We start from the raw sequence: 26049 nt of genomic DNA, 5'->3' as shown, positions 1-26049 counted from the left end.
AATATCTTTATCCCACTAAAAATAGTTTTTTCTAATCCTAAAGACATACCGGACTTCGTCTGGCCAAATGAATGTGATCTTTTACTGGTGTACAAGAATTTAAGTTATTTCCGGAATCAAATCTTTTGTGTATGATCAAAATTTATTTTTTTGGTTTCTAGCTGACTAGAAACAGCCAAACAGGTAAAGCTGATGTTAGTTGATCTTATTAAAAAACTTCCAACTATAATATGAAAGCAGGTAAGCTACTTATCTGGCCCTTTTATATCAACTTGAGAGACTCTCACCTATGAGCCTAATAAAACTGATTTGATTAATTGTTAAAATTAAATATCATACTTCCCCCATGTGCTTCTTTCAAATCTAAGTGCATTTCCATATGGCCAGCTCATAAGATCCATATAGAATGTACAATTCTGTCTGCATCTTCATGGAGTTAAGCTAAAGCCAATTGTTTTAAACAAAGGATTCTTGCAACATACTCAAGGAAAGGGTCATACATTACCTCAGAGAGGTATTCGTTGAGTGGTTTTTGTAACTTTTGATCACCATTGACTATAAATTACCTCAATAATCATACTTCATTTTTTGAACAATACATCAACCAAAACACACTTGACAGGAGATTAGATATGCATCCATATTTACAGCTTGAGATAACAGAAGATGTAAATGGATGGATATTTCATCGTTATTGAAAACAAAAGCAATAAGGAAAGTTACAAACAAAGAGAGTGGCCATCATATCAATCCACAACACACCCTTTTTTCTTTTTAGGGACTACTTGCTTGCTGCAGCGAGTTCTGCAGTGATAATGAAACTAGACTTCCCAGCTTCTCTCAAGTACTGAACATCTCCATTCATCAGCTTCACCAGTTTCCTGCTAACCATCAAGCTTAACCCTTCCTCCGAAACATCTTCCTCACTCCCAAACATTTGGTTTAGCAAAAACTCTGGTAAACCAGCTCCGGTATGCGTTATCCTGTTTTCATCAACACAAATCTCCTCAATGCACACATTCTTTTTAACATCATATTATGTAATTCATTAAAACATTTACCTGATCTCTAAATAAGCAAGATGCACTGATCTCCCAAGCTGATCTTTCCTCAAGGAAGCTGTGACAGTTAACTGACCTCCAGATGGTGTGAAGTTAACAGACATCAGCATGATATCTGCAAGAACTTGTTGAAGCCTAATACTATCTCCATACAAAGTATCAGACATTACTTCTTCCTTTGTTTCATTAGTTACACGAACGCTCTTTCCGTTACTCTTCATCATTACTTGACTTGTGGAAGCAGTCAACACTTCGTTTAAGGTGAACTCTTTCATCTCCAGATCCAAGCATCCTTCAATGATGCTTTCAAGATCAGAATCATCAAGAATCTTGCTGAGTTGCTTCTCACACAAACCGCTAGTTTGCAAGATCATTCTCTGCTCTGGTCCTATCTCAGTCCCCTCCATCATCTTCCTAGTAAACATGATCCCAGACAACGGATTCCGAATCTCTCTTTTTATATAAGCCAAAGCCTTTAGTCTCTTCAGCGCAGTACGCTCAGCTAGACGCTGCACGTGGAGAGCTTGCTGCAGCTCATAACTAGCAAGTTGCAAGAAACAGAAGACGCCAGTCACCGCACCTTCCCTGTCAAGCTTCTTACTCACACACAACAAACACTCCACATACTTCCCACCTCTCGTGAAAAAACCAAACGGCACTTTCTCAGCGTCCTCACTGGTCACAGCATTGTTAAGCACAATCCCAAGGTTCACAAACGCTTCTTGATTCTTGAGACGACAGCACGACTTCTTCTGCGTCCCGAAGACTTCTCCCAACAGCATCTTCTCCACCACCTCCTCACGCTTCAAGCCGGTTAGATTTGACATCGCTGGATTCCACTCCGTGCACCACCCGGACTCGTCGGTTCCAAATATGGGCGGGATCAGAGGGTTTGGGTTCTGGATGATGGCCTTGTAGTCGCCTTCGATACGAGTGAACTTGTCCATCACAGTCTTCTGTGCGGTGAGATCATGGGCTACGAAACATACACCAACCACGTTTTCATGGAGGTCTTTGCTTGCGCAGGCGTTTACAACTAAACTTATTGGTCCAGCGTCGGTTCTTGACAGATGTGTCTTGATCTCAAACTGAACATTCTGCTCCTCAGTTCCTGCATATATATACAACAACCACGTTTATACTCTTTAGCACTTTGAGAGCACTTTGTCAAGAAGTTGAAATTTGGCCAGCAGGTTCGGTTTTCGGTTAGTTTGGTTCAACATTAATCTTACGAATTAACCCGGAATAAAGTTCGGTTCGGTATTCTGTTAATTCTGTTTTTGAAAATCCTACTGAAGTTTTTGATTTCGGTCATATTTTGGTTTAATTTTGTTAAAATCTCGGATAAATTCGTTTTGTTGATTATTTTGGTTAGGTCGGCTCGAAATTTGGTTAGCTCGGTTCGGTTTTTAGTATGGTTTGTGTATACTTTTTTATAAAAAAAAGAAAACCGAAGTAAGTAAGTTACTGACTGCCAGAGTGAGCCGAACCGAAAACTAATTTTTTAAAGAAAATCTACTGAATCGAACCGAACTTCTAACCAATCTATAACCTATAACCGAACTAACCAAAATTTTGCTTTGGTTCAAAATGCCAGGCCTAATTGAAATATTCTTAGCAAAACTAAGCGTATATTAGGAAGATAAATTACCTTCTAGTGCATTCTCTAACATCCTCTGAACGATTTCCACCGAAGAATCTTCAACAAGTGTGAGGAAATCCTTCCCAATCGCTTCATCAACAGGAAGACCAGTCAGCTCAGCAATTTTCGTGTTCCAACCATTAACCAATCCATCAGAATCAACCGCCAATATTGGCACAGTAGCAGTCTCAATCAAACGAACCATCTCACTAGTCACAGCTTCAAGTTCTTGTATACCATCAATCTTTAAATCGTTTAGCTTCGAGTGAATAATATTAGTATTCACATCACTACTTTCTCCATCCTTGAAAGCATTCCTCAGAATAAGCTGCAATGAATGTATAGCATCCATCTCATAGTCCTTCCAAGGTAAACTCCTCGTCTTAACCACTTCAAGAAAAGCCTTAAACGATGACCTCGGGTGCATTCTCCTCGCGTCATCTCTATCATCTGGATCATGCTTCGCACCTCCCCATCTCACTTCGCCAGCTGTATGAGAACGGAACCAGAAAATCATGTCTCTAGATGATATCCTCACAGCCGCCATTCCGCATACTGAATCCCCAAGGGCTAAAGCTCCTGGGAACCCAGCGTCATGCAAGCTATCAGTGCTTAGACCGGTTGAATCAGCGTGGTGTTCACACAACCAAAAAGCTATCTCTTGTAGATGAAACTCGCTTGGAGTTGTTCCAAGATTCCATACCTTGTCTTTATACAAAAGAGCCGCTCCATCGCATTTCACAAGGTCCATTATATTGGGACTCTGCGAGACAATCCCCAGAGGAGCATCGCGCATCAGCATATCGCACAAGAGAGTCTGCGTGCGCAGAATGTTCTTCTCCACGATCTGGTTCTCCAGCTCCACCTCTTTGTTCACGTGTATCGCAAACACTTGAGCTAGAAACTCACATGCATACCTGAGAGGAAAGGGGACAAACCTAGGAGTTGTGTTGTGACAAACCACCAAACCCCATAGTCTCTTCCTCTTTTGAGGCGTAGTAGCTTCTCCATCTTCTTCCTCGTTAACTACAACCGCCATAACAAGAGATGCAATAGAATCCATGTTGGCCATGTACTGCAAATGGCAGGTGTGCGGCGCTCTAAGGGTAGAGCCGCACAAGGTGAGATCAAAGGAAAGCTTCTCGTCTTGAAGCACCTTCACATGTTTTGCGTTGCAATCGACGATCATACGAACTTTATTCTTCATAAAGAGAAACCGAGCCGCTTGAGGGATGTCGGTGGCCGGATAATGCAGACCGAGATAAGGCTCAAGACCAGGCTTCGTCACCTCGGAGACAACTTCGCCGTGATCATCCTCATGAAACTTATAAGCCATCACTCTGTCATAGCCCGTGAGCTCGAAAACCTCTTGAACCATCGTATCGCAAAGCCTCTCCATGCTCCCACTAGGCAAAGACTGAAGCCTAGTGATCGCTTTTGCAGCGAGCTTGTAAGATTGTAAAGCGCCAGCAGCCGTCATGGGAACTTCATAAGGCTTCACTGGTTCGAAGTCGACTACAATGCTCCCTGTAACCCTATGCACAATCGCGTAAAACGGCTTTGCGGAAGTCCTGCAGTGGACTAGAATGGGATTCAGAAGAGAGACGTCTCCGAATCCAAGTGCCTTCTGCAACGAAGAGGCACTAGGAGCAGTGAAGAGACTCCTTATATCCGTCCCAACGCCTAGAACGGGGCTCTCGCCGACGCTGGGGACCGCGTGACTAGCCATTGTCAAGAGCTCAGGGGCGTTTTCGCTGTACGCGATGACTTTGAAGGTCTTCTCATCCAAGGCGAGTAAACAGCCGAAGGGCTGGATTAGCTTTCCCTTTTGTATGTGGTGGAGATATGTCGTGGTCACCTTGTCGGACCTCGGCGGCTGGTTGTTCTCCACAGCTGGGGTAGTTACACGCACTGAGGTTGAGTAATCAAAGGAGCTGCCTCCTGACTCCTCGAAGTCAGCGTGGAGCTTTGCATCGACGGTGGTCTGTGCAATGATCCTAGCGCTGTGTCTTGATCGCCTTGACGAGCCCTCAGAGGACTGACTTGGCCTAGAGCCTGACATGTTTTTTGCCTGACACCAGAGACAAGACAACAAAAACTAAGTTGCAAGTAAAACAAAACATTCATACCTCTCTAAGTATATGGTACTAACAATGACGAGGATCTTAATTAATTTGCCTATCAATATTCAAATACAGCTACATATATAATAGAATAGATAGGTTAATTCTTATGAGTATTTATAGCTATACCTTTAGGAAAGGAGCGATAAAGTCCCACCAGCGAAAGCAACTTCGAGAGTGAAGAACGCTAATAGATAGAGACTGTTGGGATGCTTCTTGTTATAAATGGTCTTATAAAAACTAACACACACATCAAAAGCCAGATCAAAAGAGACGTCTCTGTTTTCAGAAAACAGATAATTTTTTTTTATTTTTAGCTAATTAACTTAAAAAGTACTGACAAGTTTAAGAAACTAAGACAAGGAAAAAAGCTAGGGTGAGTCCAGTTTCTGACAAGCACTAAGCATAAAAACAATAGAAGAAAGCTTCGGTATTTATATGTAAAATCAAGAAAAGTAGGAAACCATGATGAGATCTTGTCTACTCACACTCTTCAGAGGCCTTCTTCTAAAGCTTGAGGCCTCAACTTGTGCTGCTGTCTCTCTTCTCTATTATTTTTGCTCCCTAGCACAGACGACGACGATGAATGGGACCACTTATATACGTACGCACATGTATTGGAGTATGGGGCACTCTGTTTTATATTTTTAAATGGGAATCATTTAAAAAAAAAGAAGCTCACTTTGGAGAAAGGACGAATCTCACACATAAATCAAGAACAAGGTCGGCTTCGCCAGTAACATTTTTCTCGCCAAAACAGAACGGTGGCCCAAGAAATATGAAAATAGGAAGAAAAAAAAACTATTTTTCTTTCTAATTTTTTGGAGTTAAATCCATTTTAAACTGATTTATTTGTATACAGATGTAACTATCACTGTGGAAGTGAGAAGAACAAATTGAAGATGATCTCAATCTGGTCAAAGAGAATCATCCAAAGGATAAGATGAAAATTAGAAAAAAAATATCAATAAGAAGACATAAGTAGTTTTAATGAAGGCAATAACCAGAAGTGGAAAGTGGAGTTAGGTTGGAAGACGTTAGACGACAACGCTAGTGTTATGGTCTTTACGATTTCTTGTACTTTGTAGTTGCCTCTCTCTGGCTGGGATGATCCACATTAAAATAAGGGACCTTTCCATATTTGTATTCATTGTTTTGTTTGAGAGTTTCACAGTGATACATGAGTAACATGATGGTTAGTAGTGTTACCTCCAATTTTTATTTTGTTTCCCATTAATAGAATGATAAAATACTTTTGGAAGTGATATAGTCTGAAATGTTAGCTTTTAGTCGACTTTGCAATTAGGATACCACTTCTGTAAATGTATTCATTGTTTAAGTTATTAAAACAATACCAATACTGACATGATTAGCTGTATCCGAGTAGATATGCTTATTACTAAACATGATTAAAGTAAGATTTGCTTAGATTTAGCAACATAAATAATCACTAAACATGATTTAATGTCATATAAACAGTTTATGTCTGCCAACTTGTCTATATTTAAAACAAAAGGAGCTTAACAAATCTATAAAAGTCTCAAAAGAATTGCCAAATAATAAGTGTAAATGGCAACTATACACAGAATAATTTCTAACCTTATCTCAAGCCCATTGGTTAATGTCATCAAATCTTAATGGACCCTTCTATGCCTTCCCAAGAATAAATATGTTAACAAATTTTCTTTGTAGCTTCTCTAGTTAAGTTTTTGTATAGTTTTGTATGGTATTTGGTTTAATTGAACCTTATGTTATACATAAGTTCTACAGTATAAGATTCGTCAGATAAAAGTTAGTTAATTAACAGTTTAAACAGTTAAGCCCAAATCTCTTACAAGGGGAATAAACAAAGAAGCCCAAGTCTTCAGACAAGGCCCGTTAATGAAACCCTAAACTCAAAAAGACATATAAATAAGCTATCTTTATTCATTTCGTAAGTTCGGCGGCTTCTATCAGTTTCACTTGTTCGCACGGGAAAAAATGCCGGCAGGACATGGAGTTCGTGCTAGAACAAGAGATCTGTTCGCGAGGGGGTTCAGGAAGAAGGGTACAATTCCACTGTCCACCTACCTAAGGACCTTCAAGGTCGGCGAATACGTCGATGTCAAAGTGAACGGTGCGATACACAAGGGTATGCCTCACAAGTTCTACCACGGTCGTACTGGTCGCGTCTGGAACGTTACCAAACGTGCCGTTGGTGTCGAAGTCAACAAACAGGTATGATGATGTCTCATCTCTTATGTTACATTATTATATGTAAATGTTATTCCACTGCGTCAGTCTTATTGTTAGATTAAGATTTGAGCTTAATTAAACTAGTGAAATTAGATTAGTGAAATTAGATTAGTGACAGTTAACCATAAAACTCGTCTTGTTTTCTATTGGGTTGGTAACATGATTGACTAAATTAAATGTTTGGTGGTTGTGTGTGTTTTAGATTGGAAACAGGATCATAAAGAAGAGGCTTCATGTGCGTGTGGAGCACGTGCAGCAGTCTAGATGCGCGGAAGAGTTCAAACTGAGGATAAGGAAGAACGATGAGCTCAAAGCTGCTGCTAAAGCAAGAGGTGAGACAATAAGCACCAAGAGGCAGCCTAAAGGACCCAAACCAGGATTCATGGTTGAAGGTATGACCTTGGAGACAGTCACTCCTATCCCCTACGACGTCGTCAACGATCTCAAGGGAGGCTATTAGTTCTTTTCTACTTTCTCTCCTGTTCTTGCTGTGTGTTTTGGAACTCTGCATTTGTAGCCACTTGAACTAAAGAATATGATTTATATGAGAATTTTTTGGAGTCCAGATTTTCATTTTGTGTGGAATGTTTTTATCATGGTTCAATTTTGTTTATCCGAACCAAGTAGCCTAAACTTGTCTTTATGAGAACAATAGTTTGACCAGTATGAATATCATCTCATCATCTGAGGAGAGAGATACAGTTGTAGACCGGCTGCTTGTTTGTATTGTAGCTTTTGGTTATTCTGTTTGCTTATTGAGTTTCCTAAAATAGATACAGAGAAAAAAACCTCTTACCTAAATCCTCTTATAGGTTATTTCTGGAACCACTCATATTCCAACCTCTCTCTCTCTCCATTATTGTTTCTACGTTTTTGCAGTTTTAGATCTTCAAAACCTTCTCTTCCTCATTCTTCTAGGGTTTTCCTTACATTTGTTCTTAGGATTTTACGCACTTGGTAGCAATTCCAAAGGCACATCTGATCCATAAAGCTTCAAGCCTTGCTCCCTTGGTTATGGAAGAAATTGATATTCAATAATAGAAAAAAAAAGAAGCATAGGGAGGCTAATCAAACCATACAGTTTCCTGGTTCCGATCAGGAAACTGTGGAGAATTATGGGCTGCAAATTCTCCAAGGGAATACGAGCAAATGATAGCATCAGCAACCAGAACATTGACAACAACAACATTGTCAAGGAGAGAAGAAGCAAGCGTAATACAAAAACCTCCAAGAAGAAGAAAAAGCCTGCTTCATCCAGCATAGCCAATGTAGGATCCGAGGAAACACAAGGCTTTATCAATGCCAACAACAACAAGGAAGAAGCCACCTTGAAGCTCCTAATACCCATTGATGCCAAGAATCCAAACTCCATATCATCTAATGAGGAGGGGGGTGAGAACAAGAAGGTAAATCTTGAGAGAAAATCTTCCAGGTCTGTCTTCCAGAGACGTGAGGCATTGCAACAACCTAGGATGACTAGAATAAGCAGCGTTAGTAATGGAGAAAGAGGTGCTCAGGTTATGGCTGGTTGGCCTTCTTGGTTAGCTTCTGTTGCTGGAGAAGCTATCAATGGTTGGATTCCACGCAAGCCAGATTCTTTCGAAAAGTTGGAGAAGGTTAGTTATTTTGTTTATATATATATTTGAGATCAATGTTCAAGAAATCGCTAGGTTGTGGTTAGGCGCCCTATAGAGAATTATTGTTTATGCTGTTGCCTAGCCCATTTTTTGAACCTTGATTGACATTGTTGGTTTACTGGTAGATTGGACAAGGGACGTATAGCAGTGTGTACAAAGCCAGGGACCTAGAGACTAACCAAATAGTTGCACTGAAGAAAGTGCGGTTTGCTAATATGGATCCAGACAGTGTTCGGTTCATGGCAAGAGAAATCATCATCCTTAGAAGGCTTGATCATCCGAACGTTATGAAGCTTGAGGGTTTGATCACTTCCAGGGTATCAGGGAGTATGTATCTTATATTTGAATATATGGAACATGATCTCTCAGGCCTTGCTTCAACACCTAGTGTTAAGTTCTCTGAGGCACAGGTATTGTTCTATTATGTGGTTTAGTGCAAGTCGGTTCAGGTTATTCGAGTTGAGGTTTTTAGGAATCTGACATTTTACGGATCGGATAATGTCGGATTCGGGTCGGTTTCTATTTCTTTTAGTAAAATCCGAAGGGAATCAAATTAGAAATAGCTCAGGTTTGATTTAAAGCCAAAAACAAAAAATACCCCAAAAACTCAAGTTAAATCCGGAAAAGAAAAAATATTCTGGCAATTTGGATTTTTGGATATTTTTATTTATAAATTATGTATATACAAAAAAATTTTAAAATAATATTTTTTTATATTTTGAATATTCGGTTTTCGGTTCAGTTTTTTGGCTTCTCGTGTTTAGTAAAAATAGGAACCTTCGGATTTTTGTTAAATTCGGTCCAGTTTCGGTTTTTGGGTTACATGTAAAATGCCCAGGACTAATGTGGTGGGTTCTTATCTAAAACATTGTGTGTTTGGCAGATTAAATGCTATATGAAACAGCTGCTGCATGGTCTAGAACACTGTCACAGCCGAGGTGTATTGCACCGTGACATCAAAGGCTCGAATCTTCTCCTCGACCAAAACAACAATCTCAAAATTGGAGATTTTGGTCTTGCCAACTTTTACGGCCCCCATCAGAAGCAGCCTCTCACTAGCCGTGTTGTAACTTTGTGGTACCGTCCACCTGAACTCTTGCTAGGGTCAACAGACTACGGCATTACTGTGGATATGTGGAGCACAGGGTGCATTCTAGCAGAACTATTCAACGGGAAGCCTATCATGCCTGGAAGAACTGAAGTAGAACAACTACACAAGATCTTCAAACTCTGTGGCTCACCTTCTGAAGAGTATTGGAAAAGAGCGAAACTTCCAGACGCTACCATCTTCAAACCTCAGCATCCTTACAAGAGGTGTGTAGCTGAGACGTTTAAGAGTCTTCCATCTTCAGCTTTGGCTCTAGTTGAGGCTCTTCTAGCTGTTGAGCCAGATGCTCGTGGAACCACTGCTCTTGCCCTTCAGAGCGAGGTACAAGCTATGATTAGGATTATATTATTGCAAGTTTTTTTTCCTTCTTGTCTCACACTTTGTTCTTGTTTCATTCTTTTATCAGTTCTTTACCACAGAGCCTTTTGCAAGCGAGCCATCAAGTTTACCAAAGTACCAACCGAGAAAGGAAAGTGATGTGAAGCTTCGAGAGGAGGAAGCAAGACGGTAAGATTCAGATTCTACTAGTAACATAGTGTTGACATGAAAAGGTTCTTCTATAACCAACACTGACACACCTCAATTTTCTCTTATTAATCAGAAAGAAAGGCACAAGCAGTAAACAGAATGAGTCAAAACAAGTATCAAAAGAATCTAAAGCCAATGGCGAGTTACTACCATCAATACAAGTATGTATGGTTCTCTCATAATAGACATACTGTTGTTTATAGTCAGTGTTCTAAAAATCGCTCTAGGCGTTGCCTAGACACTCCTCAGATCTAAATGAAACAATTTTTAGACCGGTTTTGAAAAAAAATTGGGGTAGGCATTGTTCTATAATCGGTCTAAATTCGTCTAAATTATAGAATCGTCTATAAGGCGTCTAATCACCGACTAGCGATTTTTATAATATTGTTTATAGTCATGTAATCTTATCTTTTGGTTTATTTTCTTGTTTTAAAAAGAAACCTCAAGGGCAGAGTAGCCAGACAGGATTGAGTGAAAAGCTCAATATTAATGAAGATGCAGCACTGAAGAGTGGAACCACAGAAAACGGATACACGCGGTATGGTCTGTCCTCGGTTAATAGAAGTGGAGAGAATGTCATGATGGGTTCGAGTCGGTCACCAAGAAAAGAACTGAGGACACAACGTTCTTTTGTTCAACGTGGAGCACCCCAATTGTCAAAGTTCTCAAACTCGGTAGCTGCTAGAGATGCATCACATTTCTCGGTAGCAAATCCAGGGTGGCTTGAAGATAGTTATAGTAATAACAAAGGAGATGGTGATTGGTCTCAACGTCTGCTGGTTAAACCCAAATATTCTACAAAAGACAAAGAATCCATACGAGTAAGCAGAACATCGTGATTCTTGACCATTATTGTGTGTTTAGCTTTGCTTGGGAAGAAAAAAACTCTGTCAGCTAATCATAGTATTTGTTATCGTTAGGGTCACGGTGAGAAGATAGAGAGAATGAACTACTCAGGGCCATTGGTTTCTAATGGAGGAAACTTGGATGATATGTTGAAAGAGCATGAAAGACTGATTCAGTTAGCTGTTCGAAAAGCTCGGGATAAGAAGACGAACAGGGACGATAACGGACAGACTCAAGCATGTCTTGCAGTGTAGAAAAGACGGTCGATCTTCGGTGAGGTCTTGTGTAAAGTCGAAAGATTAAATCCTGTAATTTATTTATTTTTTTAACCTATTCTAACGGTACTACCGACTTGTACTCAACCCCATCATTATTTTCATACATTGAACTAGCTTTGATGTCTTTGCCAAGTAGTATCTATCCTTCCCATGTCTAAGCATAAACCCAACTTCACCATTTATCTCAGTAGCATACTTCTATAACTATATAGAACAAGGTCGAAACTTTTACAGAACCCAAGTTCTTGAATTCGAATCAGATAATGAGTAGATCAACTCAACGCCACGAGCTCAAGATTCTCCTTATTTATTTTCTTGCGGCTCTCGTTCTCATCTTAATCATGAGATCAATGCTTACATCTTCACAGAAACACCAAACTCCAGAAGAGACAAGATCAGGGGGTTGCGCTGGTGCCTGTAATAAGGTACCACGCTCAAGCCCTGATTTATTACTCTGCTTCAGTTATCACAACAAACGCTCAAGGAGAAACCCATGTCTGATGTGAATGATGTGAATAGGGAAGTAGAAGACAAGTTCTCAAAGGCTTTCTAGTGTGAAGGGTATATGAAGAAACAATGAAGGGAGACTAAGGCATTTTGTTTATCCCTAGCTATAGAGATGGATCATAATCAGAATCATATAGACCCTTTTATCCATAGTTGACAAGTGGTACCTAACTCTTATTCTACTCTGCCTCTTCGAATCTGAACTCTATCTTCCTACTTTGTTTGTTCAAAGCCAGTATTTAAAGCGCCTAAACAATAAAGCTATAGAAAGAACATACACTTGTCTCGGCTCTGCAAAGCTCGAGCGGTATAAGAACTTTAGGAAGCTGAAGATATCAGGAAACCAGAATACGCAAAATGAAACAAGTGTCATTGATAAGAAATAACAAAAAGTTTTGCACAATACCAAAAAGGTCCAAAACACACAGTAAAGTCAACACAGTTGCATATAAAATCTGACTCGTAAAAAATACCAAAACAGCTGCATACGCCAAGTCTTCCAACCTATTGACTTGTAGTTCAAACATACCCCCACGCTTTTCTTTTGAACTACCTGTAATGCAGGAAGAAAATTTTAGACAGGAAGGTAGACAATCGTGCTAGGACAGTAAGAAGTTCAGTTTAATTAACGAGAAGTAAAACGAGTATCCAAAGCTAGTTCTATTAGGATAGAGATATAATGGAGATTTGTCTTACATAACTTAGGTTTTACCTGTTCAAAAAGATAGCGGTTGGACTGCCAGGAGATGGAGGATTCTGCTTCAGGAGCGAAGCATGTGGACCAGCTTTAGCAACATCATTAGGGTCACTTGCAGAATAGATCTCAACCTCTTCAAGACCAAGCTGACGCTTGATCAAGTCCATGTTACTCTGAAGAACTTCCATCTCTCCAAAAGGTAGCTTCAAATTTAGAGCCTGACCGCCAATAGCTATTGCCTCGTCCTTCTTGAATTTAAGGAAAGGCATGCAAAGCTTCTGAATTTGTTTGAAGTTTTCTGCTTGTCCCTCCTTCTGCAATACCTCCCTCAGCTCTGCAAGTATCTCTGCATCAGGGGCGAAACTACGGGTTTGTTGGTCAAATTTGCTTTGCAGAATGTTGAGGCAGTGAGCTCTCCACCCATCGAACTGCTCATTCACATATACAAGGCCCTTCAGCTTCTCCTCTGCCACTGCTGTCACTTGAGCTTTCTTCGCAGCCTTCTTGGATCCTAAGAGCTGTTTTTGCAGAAGCTTTCTCATCAAGACGATAGAATCCTGCAAATATTTGTTAGCACCCTTGAGAACCAAATCTGGCTCGCTTGATGCTGGCCAGCCTGCTGTTACCACACAGCCTTCCTTCTTCAGAAGCTTCCTCCAAACATATTCTGCATAATGAGGACAGATTGGCTCAATGAGGCGTGTTTGCACATCCATAAAGGTCAGTACCAAGTCATGGTTCATGCCGCCAATGCCGCAAGAGAGCCTGTACTCATCTCGAGCAGCTTGCAAGTCGTAAAACCCGTTCTTAAGTGCCTCCCTAAACAAACAATCCTTGTAGGCTTTTTCAGTCAACCTGATAGCAATGTTCATGTCATTCTCAAACACTTTATCAGCATATGTAGATGGAGGGCCCGTTCTCAAGGAGGATTCTTCAGCCAGAACCTCTTCCATCCATGTTAGCTCTTTTGTCAGGCGCAAAATCGCAGCATTTGCAGTTTCAAATACAAAGTTTGCATCGTCAACGCCATCACCAGCATCAGCCAAAGAGAACCTTGTAGCAGTAGCGGAGAACTCTTCAATAGCCTGTTTCAGCGTTCTGAAATTGCCAGTTGACTTCGACATTTTCTCCGAGTTCAGCATGATGTGACCATTGCATCTGATACCACGAGGCCAGTTACGAGACGCCATTAGTGCAGTGTGGTTGTAGATGAAAAACGTCAGATGATTCTGGATTAGATCCTTTCCTGAAACTCGAAGATCCAGCGGGTACCAGTAGTCAAACTCCTGCTTCATCTTGCTCAAAAGATCTGATGGAATATCAGATGATTTTGGGTACTGGCCATCGCAGAAGAGATACTCCCAAACTTCATCATTCATCTGCTGAGGGCTAACCAATGACTTGCTGCCTTTATACATGTCTCCCTCGTGAAAGATATGGGCAACAGTATAATAGGCCATGTAGAGAGTGGAATCAGATAAAGATTCGACAAGAAACTGTTCATCCCATGGAATGCGAGTTCCAAGACCAAAAGACCGTGAGCAAGCCCACTGATTGAGCCAGCTCAAAGTGTGCTCAAAGCCATGTCTTGTTTCTTCAGAGTAAAGATTCATCTTTGACAAGCATTCCTCAGCCATACTACGCCATTCTGATTCTCCGTAGGTTAAGTACCACTGATCGGTAAGAGCCACAACACATTCATCACCAGATCTTGACATCACCGGCTTCTCGGGTTCACTGTATAGAATTGCCTCGCCAGACTCTATGAGCTGTGTCTTGATAATGGGCTTCACTTCTTGAACCTTTCTACCAGCGAACTCTCCTATAATCATGGTTCCTTCGGTGAATCCTTTCAGGTACACCAACTTTTTACCCTCTGCAAGCTTCTCCTTATCATTTTGACTTTTGATTTTCAGATCGAAGCAGATCTTTTCGGCAGTCCTATCCCCAAACTCCGGAATGTTGATAATCGGTATAATATCAGTGGGCATCCACTCATCTTGCACACCATATTTTGCTCGAAGAGCAGGCTTTGCTTTCAAGTCATGTAAAGCCATATAATCATCCGGGGAATCACTAGGGACACAGGTGACAATGCCAGTACCTTTGTTGGTCAGAATGGTCAACATGGGCAGAGTATAGATGATCTCGATAACCCCAAGAGGAGACCTCAACGGGAGTCCAATTAGATCATGCCCGGTCAACTCAAGCAAGCAGGAAGGCTTCTGAGGGATCTTCGAGAAGTTCTGGTAGGCAAGGTTACGTGCAGCTCTCTCAGTAAGGACGAAGACATCAGTTTCATTGATTTCATAAGCTCCATACTTCCCATCAGGCAACACCCATGCGTTTGTTTGTCCGTACAAAGTCTCAGGCCTCAAAGTAGCTGCAGCCAAAAACACGTTCTTTCCTTCCAAAGGACCCAGCTTCACAGGAAACGGCTTCACTACCTCCATCTTAACAAGCGTATACTCCTGAGGCTGAACACCTTCACCACTAGCACGGTCGTGATCAGCGCAAGGCTGGCCATCAAAAGGTGAGTATACCGTGTACCTATTGTCTTTCACAATCTTCCCCATAGCTTTCAGCTTCCTCATCTGCCACCTCACAAACGCATCGAAAAACGGATTCACATCAGTCGTCACGAACGACCTCCTCCAGTCACAACCCAATCCATACGCTCTCAAATCTTCAACAGCCAACGGAGGAAAGTAGTACAACCACTCATACGGATCTTGAAACCTCGCTATCTCACTATCCGTAAGCCCAAAGCTACGCATAATCTCCCACTGATACACCTGTCCACCAGACTTGGCAGCAACCTTTGACTTCTTCCCCTTGAACTGCCCTGGTAAAGCCGGATTATCACTCTCCTCTTCAACTTCTTTAACCTCTTTGGTGCTTTCCTCAGCAGTGAACACAGGAGGGTTCCCAAACTTCTGAATCTCCCGAGAAAGCTTATCCGCAGAAGCCTTAATCGGCATACCGGTACAATGAAACCCAAACGGAAGCAGCACGTTAGCTCCTCTCAGTCTATGGTAAGCAGAGGCGAAATCAACCTTGGAGAGCGAGAAGGCGTGCCCGATGTGGAGGTAACCGTTCATATACGGGAAAGGAAACGTCGCGAAGAACTTCTCTCCGTCTTTCGGAAGATCCTTACGAGATTCGGATCTGTACACTTCCTCGTCCTCCCACCACTTGCGTACGGCGACCTCGATCTCGAGTAGACGATCTCTCCTCACGGAGCTTTTCTTCTCAGATGCCATTTCGTGACAGTGCCTGCTCAAACGGAATCATTCAAAAAATCAATCGATCGAAATCGAATCAAAAGAAGATCGAAAACAACAGATGAGAGGTGCTTAAGGAGTAACAAAGGAGACATTTCGAACGCAATACAGATGAGAGAGTGACCTTAGGGATGAGCTTCGAGCAGTAGTGAATCGAGTCCACCGCGAGAGCAATCCGAGATTTGGTAGAGACGGAGCCACACTGTGAGAAGATAACGAAGAAGATGGTGGCGTCTAGGGTTTTTAAGCAAACCCAACTTTCAACGGCCGGTTAAGTTCAATTGTTTTAATGGAATCTGATCCTACCGAACCAGTGGAAGATAACCGGTTCCGAGCTTAAACCCAATTAGCTTCCTTTGGGCCCAAGATAACACACGGCCCAATAATTTGCCGCCATATATATAAACGAAGAGTAACGATAAAGAAAACCAAACCAAACCAAACTAAACCAGGAGAGGGGAATATACTACGAATATAAAAACCCTAGATCCTCTACATTACCTTAATAGCTTTTCTCTCCGCCTCACTACACTTCTCTCTCGATTTGCTCGCCTAAACCTCTCAGGTAAGATCCTCTATCGATCGAACTTTCATATTAGCTTTCTATTCATCGGTATGATCGAGAGCTCACTGATTGATGTTTTCCCTTGAAACCAGATCCAGTATCAGAAGCCGAAGCTCGTAACCGTCTGAGCAATGGCTTTGGTGAGTTCTCTATGAGTTTTCTTTTCGATTTTCTACGATCGCGTCCTGTATTCGATATATGATCGCGAAGAAGCAAGCTGTAGCGATTGTTCGATTTTAGTAGTTCTCTGATTCAGATTCTAGGTTCTTGCATGTTATTGTATACACCAATTTGAATGGAATCACGTTTAGTAATCATATTAGTGAAGAATCTATGATCTTGAATGGTTGTTTATACTCCAAATTGATTTGAAATTACGTTAGTTTCGAGATCTAGCTGCTATTTACGAGTGTTAAGTTTTGATGTTGGGATTACATATCAAGCTCGTGAATGTATTTGGGTGAGATTTTTAGGATGAGTTCTGCTGATCAGTTTCTCTGTGATTGGAATCTTATGTGATTGCAGGTGTTGCACACGTACAAGGGAAACAAAAATGCTGACAAGGCACTCATTGCCGCGGAGTACGTTGGTGTGAAGATCGATGTGCCTTCTGACTTTGCGATGGGTGTCACCAACAAGACCCCAGAGTTTCTCAAGATGAACCCTATGGGAAAGGTATGAGCACGCTGCTGATATCTCAATGTGATTCGTTTTAAACTTGTGTTTTTTTTAGCTAAGCAAAAGCTATTCGTCTTGCTAGGTTCCGGTACTTGAGACTCCCGAGGGTCCTGTATTTGAGAGCAACGCCATTGCCCGTTATGGTAAGAAAAAACTTTTATTTCTGCTCATGTGTCTCAACATGTCTGGTTTAATTGCTCTTTGCCATTTTGGTATAATTGATGTCTTAATATCTCATTGTAGTAAGCCGGTTGAACGGTGAGAACTCCTTGAACGGTTCATCTCTGATCGAATATGTAAGTTTCTGTTTCACCAGTGCTACTGTTATCTAATCTGTTTGCACTTTCTGTTTGTTAATCTATTGGTTCGTATCCTCGATGTTTATCTGCTTGTTTATACTTTGCAGGCACATGTTGAGCAATGGAGCGACTTCTCCACATTGGAGATTTATGGAAACATTTTGAAATGGTTCGGCCCAAGGATGGGCTTTATGCCATACAGTGCACCTGTAAGCTTACTAACTTCCATTGGTTGATTCATCTACGCTCTTTCATTCACTATATCAATTAGGACACCTGTTTCCGTTCTTACCCTTGATTGTTTATGTGTGAAGGGTGAGGAAGCTGCCATCTCTGCGTTGAAAAGAGGACTCGATGCACTAAACACTCATCTCACTTCCAACACTTACCTTGTTGGACACTCTATCACCCTCGCTGACATCATCACTGTATGCAACTTGAACCTGGGCTTTGCTACTGTCATGACCAAGAGCTTTACCTCTGCATTCCCTCATGTCGAGAGATACTTCTGGACCGTGATCAACCAACCAAACTTTAAGAAGGTGGTGGGTGATGTCAAACAGACTGAAGCTGTCCCCCCTATCAAGAAAGCCGGGCAGCCTGCAAAGCCCAAGGAGGAACCTAAGAAAAAGGCTGCCCCTGCAGCAGAGGCACCTAAGGTTGTTGAGGAGGAAGAAGAGGCGCCAAAGCCCAAGGCAAAGAACCCTCTTGACTTGCTACCACCAAGCCCAATGGTTCTCGATGAGTGGAAGAGGCTTTACTCCAACACCAAATCTAACTTCCGTGAGGTTGCTATCAAAGGTATGTGGGGTGATATCTTCTAGTTTTCCTAGTTTCTCACTTCTTATGGAGATGCATGAATCGTTTAGCTTATGGAGTTAATTGTCATGATCAAGCTCATCACCATGTTTAAATTGCTCAATGCAGGATTCTGGGACATGTACGACCCAGAGGGATACTCACTATGGTTCTGTGACTACAAGTACAACGACGAGAACATGGTGTCCTTTGTCACGCTCAACAAGGTTGGCGGGTTCCTTCAGCGCATGGACTTGGCACGTAAATACGCTTTTGGAAAGATGCTGATTTGCGGGTCAGAGGCTCCGTTTAAGGTGAAGGGTCTGTGGTTGTTCAGAGGACCAGAGATCCCAAAGTTCATAATGGACGAAGTGTACGACATGGAGCTGTACGAGTGGACTAAGGTTGACATCTCTGACGAAGCCCAGAAGGAGCGTGTTAGCCAGATGATCGAAGACGCAGAGCCATTTGAAGGTGAAGCACTCTTGGACGCCAAGTGCTTCAAGTGAAAAGAGAATTGGTTTGGTTTGACAATTAGTTTTGTTTTGAGATGTTATGAGTCGCTTAGACTATGTGTCTAATGCAGTGTTCAAGGACAAGAGGTTGTGGTCTAAGTAATACTTAATAGTTCTGGAATTGCGTTGAAACTTTTCATATTGTGCAAACTTTTAAACTTTCAGATATATGTCTTCTATTATATTGTTAAGGTTGTTTTATGTTTCTCAAAGTATAAAGATGATCCTAAAAGTTATATATTGGAGAATGAGTCTCCGTTGGCGTCTGTAGGCAATGGGTCTTGGACATTTGGTAAGATTGAGAACAAGTCTGTCTCCACTTGGTAAGAGGTCATTATTTTTATGTCATGATGTTTAAAATGAATAGCTGAATATATAGTTGTTAGTATAAAATCTAAACTATATAATCAATTAATAACTAGTTTTAAAAAAAGTAAAACAAAAAAAAATGTAATGTATCAAATTACATAATTTAATTTGTTTGGTCAGAAACCGAATAAAGTGTTCTTTACTATAAGACATGAAAATATGTCTAATCTGTTTCTATTTTCTCAAATCAATCCCTGCTTGAATTAGGCCTGAGATTTTTATCCATAACCGAATATCTAAACCGGAACCGAACCGAAATGGATCGGTTCGGTTCGGTTTCGGTCCTAGGCAATTTATCCGATGGGTATTAGTGTTAATTATCTATGGGTATCGCTTCGGTTCCGGTTTTTACCCGAAACCGAACGGATACCCGTTTAACCCGAATTCTATGCTTAAAAACATAGATTTGTATCTTCCGAGGGTTGAACCCGGATTAGATAGGTAAGACGACAACTGTAATACCACTAGACTAGTTCAACTTCGTTTTATTTAATACATATTACTAATATATATACGATTTCTATTTACTTTTCTTTAAAAAATAAAATAAATAAATAAAAAACTGGTATATAATTATTTTATTTTGCAAATATTTATATAATTCACATAAGAAACGGGTACCCGGAACTGATCCGATTTAAAGAAAAAAGTACCTTTTCAGAAGAAACTTTAAAAAATGCTAAAGAGTTGGTTCTACGAGTGTTTCTATATAAATGGTGGTATTGGATTTTAAACATTTAATTTCAATTCAGAATAAAACTGTGTTAAAAATATTATTATCATATTGTCTAGAAATTTAGGTTGAGAAATTAGTCAGTGCTGATGCACAGTTTTAGAGCTCTGACATAAATATTGCTGTGCTTAAAGTAATTTTTTTTTGTTTGCTCATTAATTCTTCTTTTTCTTTATTAGGATGTGGGAACTGGGAAGCATAAATCATCAATTGGGCTTTTGTGGCATTGTCCTATGGGTTTGAGAATTGAGCTAAGGTCGTTGTATTTATGTGTTTAATCGCTAAACAACAAATTAATGTTTACGAAACGGATTAACTTGTTATAGTCCGACTTGTGGTGTGGTGTGGCCTGCCTAGGTTTGACATAATCCTAACCTCCTACCCCACTAACTTAGTTGATTAAACCATGTATAATAACTAATAAGTATATACTGATCGATTTCTTAGTAGTTATCTTATTTTTTGTTTACGTAGTGGCTTATCTGATTTTTGCTATTTTATATGAATTTAATTATGTCAAAATGTTATATATTCTGAAACATAGGGGGTGATTGGTTGGGTTGTAGGAAGTGACTTTAGCTTTAATTTCCATCTACAACCTTAAATACTACCAATCATGATTTATCTTAGTTTTTAAAGCTACAACCAAAAACCTAAAGCTACAGCAAAAACATACAAAAAATAATTGTAAGAATCTTATTTTCTAAAGCCCCATCCTTTTAGCTGTAGGAAATTTTAAAGCTACAACCCTTAAAGCTAAATCAAAAATTCTACAGACTAAATTCTAAAGTAAATTTTCTATAGTTACAGTCCAACCAATCACCCCCATTGATAAAAAGAAAGAGAGAACCCGAAAATGATAAAGTTATAGGATAAGTTTGACCAGAAAAAAACGAGGTGACAAATAAAAAACTAATAAAGTCTCCCTTGAGATGGTTGACAAGGTCTTAGGGGATAAAGGGTGACGGTCCCCAAGGTCATACCTTGGACCATGAATCCTGGTTTGGGTCCTTTTAGACTACCTCTTGGTGCTTATTGCCTCACCTCTGGCTTTGCTGCAGTTTTGAGCTCATCGTTCTTCTTCTTCTTCCTCGGTTTGGCCTCCTCCTCTGCACACCTAGACTTTCCAATCCTGAAGGACATTAAACACAGGGAGTAATTAGTACATAATCCAACCCATCAAAAATGTTTCTATGTATTCGAAAGACTCTACCGCACAATAAGCATGAACTTTAATAGCTTGTCCTATACTAAAGCTCCTCTCACAGATGAAGCAAAGCATTTGAGGTAAATTGTCCATAAACAAAAGATAACTAAATCAGAACTGTCAAACCTTCAACAATGAATCAACAGAATAATTACTAAGTAAATAATCAAGATGGTACTTTGGGTCCGTTTTTGGCTGCGATTTGCCTCTACCGGTGCTTCCACCACCTCCACCTCCACCTCCACCTCCACCTCCATCTCCACCTACTGGAATGACTTCCGGTGAAGCGGCGAGCAGAGCTTTGAACAGATCGGCAGTCTCTGGAACGTCGGGCTTGAACAAAATGGCTACAAGAGCTGCCATGTGAAGAACGGAATTCAGATCGTCCTTTCTACCGAGGCGTGCGATAACCGGCGCGAGTCTGGGATCGGATTCACATCCGAAGATGGTAGCTCCCTTAGCAACCCAAACAGAACATGCAATATATCCACCAAGAGTGATCCCAATTGAAATCACCACAAATGGTATACTGTGACGTTCAAAGATAGCGTAAATCAGGAACCACACGCTGAGATAGGAACAGAGTATGCTTATCTCTCCCAAGATACGAAATCCAGCAAGTCTGGGTCGAGCCTTTGCGTCAAAGAGAGCTGCGGTTACGTAGATCATCCCCAGATACCCAGCTAGCTTTACGTACAACTCCCTCTCTCCTTCGATGTTGATCTTATCTTGGCCACCGAAAAAAAGCATCAGAATCGTCACGATGCTGGATGAAAGCGTGATCACCTTGCTTGACACGCTCTCGAACTGTGTGTTTGAGTAGATTCCCAGCCATTTCGTTACGCCGAAGCTCATTTTTTTTTTCTGTTTTCTCTGTAACTGTGTCACTCAAGAGAGAGAGAGGTAGAAGAAGATCACGCCGCCTTTAGCCACGTCACAGTCTTTTCTTATTTTCCTTTTTCATATTCTCATTATACACAAATTACACATCATATATTTATTTTTTTAGGCATAGACATTATCCGGATCCGGATCCAAAACTGAACCAATTATTAAATAAAATATAATTGATTAATTAATTCAGTTTGTTTAGCATAAATATAAATTGAATTTATTAATTTCAAAAATAATAATTTTTTTATTTAATTTTTAAATTGTAGATGTAATGTATATTTTAATGATAATTAAACAAGATATAAATAGAAAGAATAGTCAATGTGGTCAGATGTAATGGTCTAATTTAGATTGTTTGTATATAGATAAAAATTGATTCTGTTTTTTTTTGTTTTAATAGTATTCATGTTATTTTCCAGGCTCATATTAATCAAGTATTAGACTGCAACACATTGTCCAATGAAAGGAAAATTCTTCTAACTGCTATACACTTGATCGCTGTTCTATCTAACGGCTGAATATTGTGGGACCAACTCGATGATGACATGATGATACAGTTATACACGTGTATTCATCCAAAAGCGCGTCACAAACTCCTGGATATTTTTTTAAAATAAAAGTAGTGACGTAGGCTCCACTTTAGTATCCCAATCGAAAAGATGATTGGTTGAAGCGTCTCGTTTTGTAATTCATACAAGGCGCCGAATATCTCTCGTGGCTTAAGTGGAGCACCCATAATTCTCTCTCTCTTTTTTTTTTGCCATTGAAATGATCCAGATTAGAAATCTAAACGAACAAAGATCTAACTTGCGCTGGCGTCATCACGAACGGGCTTCGGTCTCGGACGCTGGGGTTCTGCACGTGAATTTTTCAGTGGCCGAAATTTAAATCCGGATACTAAAACTCGCAGCCGTGAGCTTTTTACCACCAGAAATCCAGAACTAAAAGCCTTAATTGTTATATTCAGATGATATTAGTATGTATAGGCAGAAATGGATCTAGAAAATAATTTAACATATGGCACAATCTATATATCTATATGTATGTTTATTAAAATACTAAATATAAATTATTTCATTAAATTATATATATTTTTTAAAAAATTACATTAGTCACTAAAATAGATTCGATAGATTCTGTTTTCCGGTGATGGTAAACAGAAACAATTCTGCAGTTGTATCCTTGGAATATGAGCGCTATGAAACCGTCACACTACGGAGCGTTTAAAGATTTAAGGAAAGAGATTAACCATATCAACTCTGCAATTCTTCTTTATCCTTCTCTGGAAATAGATAAAATAATTTTTTAAAAATTTTAAAAATTCTATTTTAAGTAATATTACATATAGAACATAATATTTTTATTACAAAAATATTTATTTATTCATTTTAATTTTTCTTATGTTAATCTAAAAACTGAAAAATTAATAAAATAACTGTTTGAGTGAAATTTAAATAAATTATATGTTTTATTTGGAAACATTAATATTAGAGAAAAGAAAACAATTGTAAAAAGAAAAAGCAACATAATTGTAGGTAGCAAAAGAAATGAGAAAATGGGAAAGGTAATTAAAAATGTAGAAACAAATAAAACAGAGGACGCTTGGTGGATTCAAAGAGAGTGGGGCGCAACATAATCTTTAGAACCGTAAGAGCTACACAATATTATGTATGTTAACGACATAAGAGAGTTATATTATTTAGTATGTGGCAAGTGCCACTTCCTCACGAGATCTGGGTCTGCCCCTGTGTATAGGGCCGTCTCAAATTATTTTAAGGTCTTGTTCAAAAAAAATTAACTATATATTTAACAATGTAATAAAATAATTTTAAAAGTTAATAGCTTTATTTATATATATTTGAGGTTTATTTTCTAATTATAAACTATAAAATTAAGAATATCTTAAATTTTTTGAAATTTTCAATCAAATTTATGTATTTATTTTGAAAATTTTCTTAATATTTTTTTTTATTTTTAGATTCGGACCATGTTTGACTGCTCCACTATTAGACGGCCCTGAGTATGTATTATGTATTATGAAATCATTTTTTTTAAACGTTCAAAATGTCAAATTGTTATGTTGCCTTAGAGCATCGACAACGTGTAGTATATTCCCAAGAATCTCTAACAGATTTAATATTAGTAGCTGTAATATATTTTAATTAATTAGTTATTAAAATTTAAATCACAAAAGAAAAATAAACCAACCATTCAATGGCTATCCTATGCAGGGAGCATCTCACATGTTGTCAAACGATAAACGGTTATTCTCCTCTCTCCACGATTCTCCTCAGATAAGGTCCAAGATTCTTATATCTAATACTAGGGGGATTGCTGCACACCGGTTTTGCTAATATTGATGTGGTTTGGATATGATTTTATAATATAGAACATTTGAGGTAGTCGTAAAGTAAGCATGTAGGTTGACTTCTTCCTCAGATCTTGGGTTTTCGGTATCATTGCGACCAAAGACACTTATTAAGGAACCGGCTGGAGTCAAGTTATCAAACCAGGAACTGGTACTTAGACCATCATTTGCTGTAGTTTAAAGGGATTATTCTTGGTGTTCAAAAAAAAAAAAGGGATTATTCTTTTTGAACCATTATTACATGTGATTTTGCTTATGTATGATATTAGTGTACTTATTCATACAGATTTTGAAATTATTTCCTATAATTGTATTCTCTTAAAAACCTTTAGGTGTCTTCTTTTTTTGTAGAATTATTGTGTAATTCAGTGCGCGTCCAGATTTTGCAACAATTTAGTTTTGTTTTGTTTCTAAAAAATATATTTGCTTTAGTTTTAAAAAAGAAAAACACAGTGTTGTGGAACCATTTAACTTTTCTTAGGAATGTGTCTATGCTTTATTAATTGTAATATGTATCATATAAAATATTTTATTATTTCATTTTTTAAATATTGTAACTGTTTTTAAAAATTAATATTGTACATTGCTTTTTTCATGTTAATTTTTCTAAGATTAAGAAACTTAACCACCAAAAAGTATATGTGATATTTCTTCTTTTTATTTTTGTTAGTAGAGTTTGATGAAATGGATAAATTAATACCGTAAATACATTTTTTTATTTTTTTCCTTTTTCCTTTTTACGTTTTTTCCTAGTTTTTCTTGAATTTTATATTTATTCGGATTAGATCAAGTATTTATTCCCTAAATTTTTATTTGTTGACTAAATATTTTACCAAATTAGAATTCTATTATGTATAATTTTACAAAAAAAAAAAATTATATCTTATTATAAAGCTTCATAATCTTTTGCTTAGTTTCTCCTCTTGCAGGAGAAGCAAACCAATGATTTGTAAAGATTGAAGTAGAAAGTGAAGACACCCGAGTCTGTTCCTCTTTGATCTGATTAAAGTTAAGAATGGAAGGATGAAACTTCAATTTTACGTAGCCTTGGGGAAACACTGTTGTGGCATAAGATCTTGATCAGGTATATTATGTTTGCTCATTAAGACTGACTTAGTAACAAAATTTATCTACTGGATTTATTACATATGAACTCACGTAAGCTCAGTGGATATAATAAAAAAGAAGATGACTAAAACCGATAAGAAATCAAAGTTTCTGTGGACTCAAAGCTGAACTGTTAGATACTATTTGTTTTTGGTTATCAGGCAACACATACGTATGTTGAGAACGGAGAATCTGAAAGAGTTGTGACTCTTGGCGTTGATCTCTTTGAAAATCTGCTACCATGAGTGGATGGGGATGAATGCCATATGCGATCTCTGTTTGAGAAACTGGTGTGCCAATGAAAAGATTGGTGATACGGTGAGACAATATTGAGCTATTGAAAACAATATCTCTCGCCTGGTGATGGAGCTAGCAAAAGGTTAAAAAGAGGCCATGTCGGTCTTCTGTTTTTTTTTCTCAGTATAACCCTCCCTCTTGAAATATATGATCAAATTGCCTTAAATGCAATCAAATGTTGATTTCTTCCATCTAACAGTTTGAGAGTCTCAACACTCTCAACTAAGAGTATGCCTGCCTAACAAATAAAAGGAAACTGAACTTCAGATATAT

The 26049-nt window shown here is 39.1% G+C and overlaps 5 protein-coding genes across 12 annotated transcripts; 3 read left to right on the top strand and 2 right to left on the bottom strand.

Annotated features, from left to right (window-relative positions):
* Positions 1-551: 551 nt before the first annotated feature.
* Positions 552-6522, bottom strand: LOC103843346 (phytochrome A). Of its 8 annotated transcripts, XM_033280347.1 has the most exons (6): positions 5509-6522; positions 5315-5390; positions 4956-5066; positions 2713-4774; positions 1062-2172; positions 743-983 (listed from the first exon to the last, which is right to left on the bottom strand). In XM_033280347.1, exons 4-6 carry the CDS (start codon positions 4763-4765, stop codon positions 782-784), a joined length of 3366 nt encoding a protein of 1121 aa, XP_033136238.1. In that variant the 5' UTR covers positions 4766-4774; positions 4956-5066; positions 5315-5390; positions 5509-6522; the 3' UTR covers positions 743-781. The 8 variants fall into 8 exon arrangements, with proteins under 8 accessions (XP_033136241.1, XP_033136238.1, XP_009118310.2 ...); XM_009120062.3 differs by having other exon boundaries at positions 5291-6522; XM_033280349.1 differs by having other exon boundaries at positions 2713-4777; positions 4957-5066; positions 5291-6522.
* Positions 6523-6753: 231 nt separating this feature from the next.
* On the top strand, positions 6754-7665 carry LOC103843345 (60S ribosomal protein L21-1). Its single transcript, XM_009120057.3, has 2 exons — positions 6754-7043; positions 7264-7665. Exons 1-2 carry the CDS (start codon positions 6807-6809, stop codon positions 7519-7521), a joined length of 495 nt encoding a protein of 164 aa, XP_009118305.1. The 5' UTR covers positions 6754-6806; the 3' UTR covers positions 7522-7665.
* A 243-nt stretch (positions 7666-7908) lies between these two features.
* LOC103843344 (probable serine/threonine-protein kinase At1g09600) lies at positions 7909-11600 on the top strand. The gene is made up of 7 exons (XM_009120056.2): positions 7909-8677; positions 8824-9108; positions 9582-10127; positions 10213-10313; positions 10408-10495; positions 10772-11155; positions 11255-11600. Exons 1-7 carry the CDS (start codon positions 8177-8179, stop codon positions 11432-11434), a joined length of 2085 nt encoding a protein of 694 aa, XP_009118304.1. The 5' UTR covers positions 7909-8176; the 3' UTR covers positions 11435-11600.
* Positions 11601-12313: 713 nt separating this feature from the next.
* Positions 12314-16307, bottom strand: LOC103843342 (leucine--tRNA ligase, cytoplasmic). Its single transcript, XM_009120055.3, has 3 exons — positions 16071-16307; positions 12678-15938; positions 12314-12518 (listed from the first exon to the last, which is right to left on the bottom strand). Exons 2-3 carry the CDS (start codon positions 15923-15925, stop codon positions 12515-12517), a joined length of 3252 nt encoding a protein of 1083 aa, XP_009118303.1. The 5' UTR covers positions 15926-15938; positions 16071-16307; the 3' UTR covers positions 12314-12514.
* A 66-nt stretch (positions 16308-16373) lies between these two features.
* LOC103843341 (probable elongation factor 1-gamma 1) lies at positions 16374-19006 on the top strand. The gene is made up of 8 exons (XM_009120054.3): positions 16374-16511; positions 16604-16651; positions 17037-17186; positions 17272-17332; positions 17433-17485; positions 17596-17697; positions 17803-18289; positions 18416-19006. The coding sequence occupies exons 2-8, from the start codon at positions 16643-16645 to the stop codon at positions 18793-18795; spliced, it is 1242 nt and encodes a 413-aa protein (XP_009118302.2). The 5' UTR covers positions 16374-16511; positions 16604-16642; the 3' UTR covers positions 18796-19006.
* The last annotated feature ends 7043 nt before the right edge of the window (positions 19007-26049 follow it).

Source organism: Brassica rapa, chromosome A09 (genome assembly GCF_000309985.2).
Source record: "Brassica rapa cultivar Chiifu-401-42 chromosome A09, CAAS_Brap_v3.01, whole genome shotgun sequence".
Taxonomy (NCBI): Eukaryota; Viridiplantae; Streptophyta; class Magnoliopsida; order Brassicales; family Brassicaceae; genus Brassica; species Brassica rapa.
The sequence above is the reverse complement of the archived record's forward strand: the minus strand, read 5'-3'. Positions and strand labels throughout refer to the sequence as shown.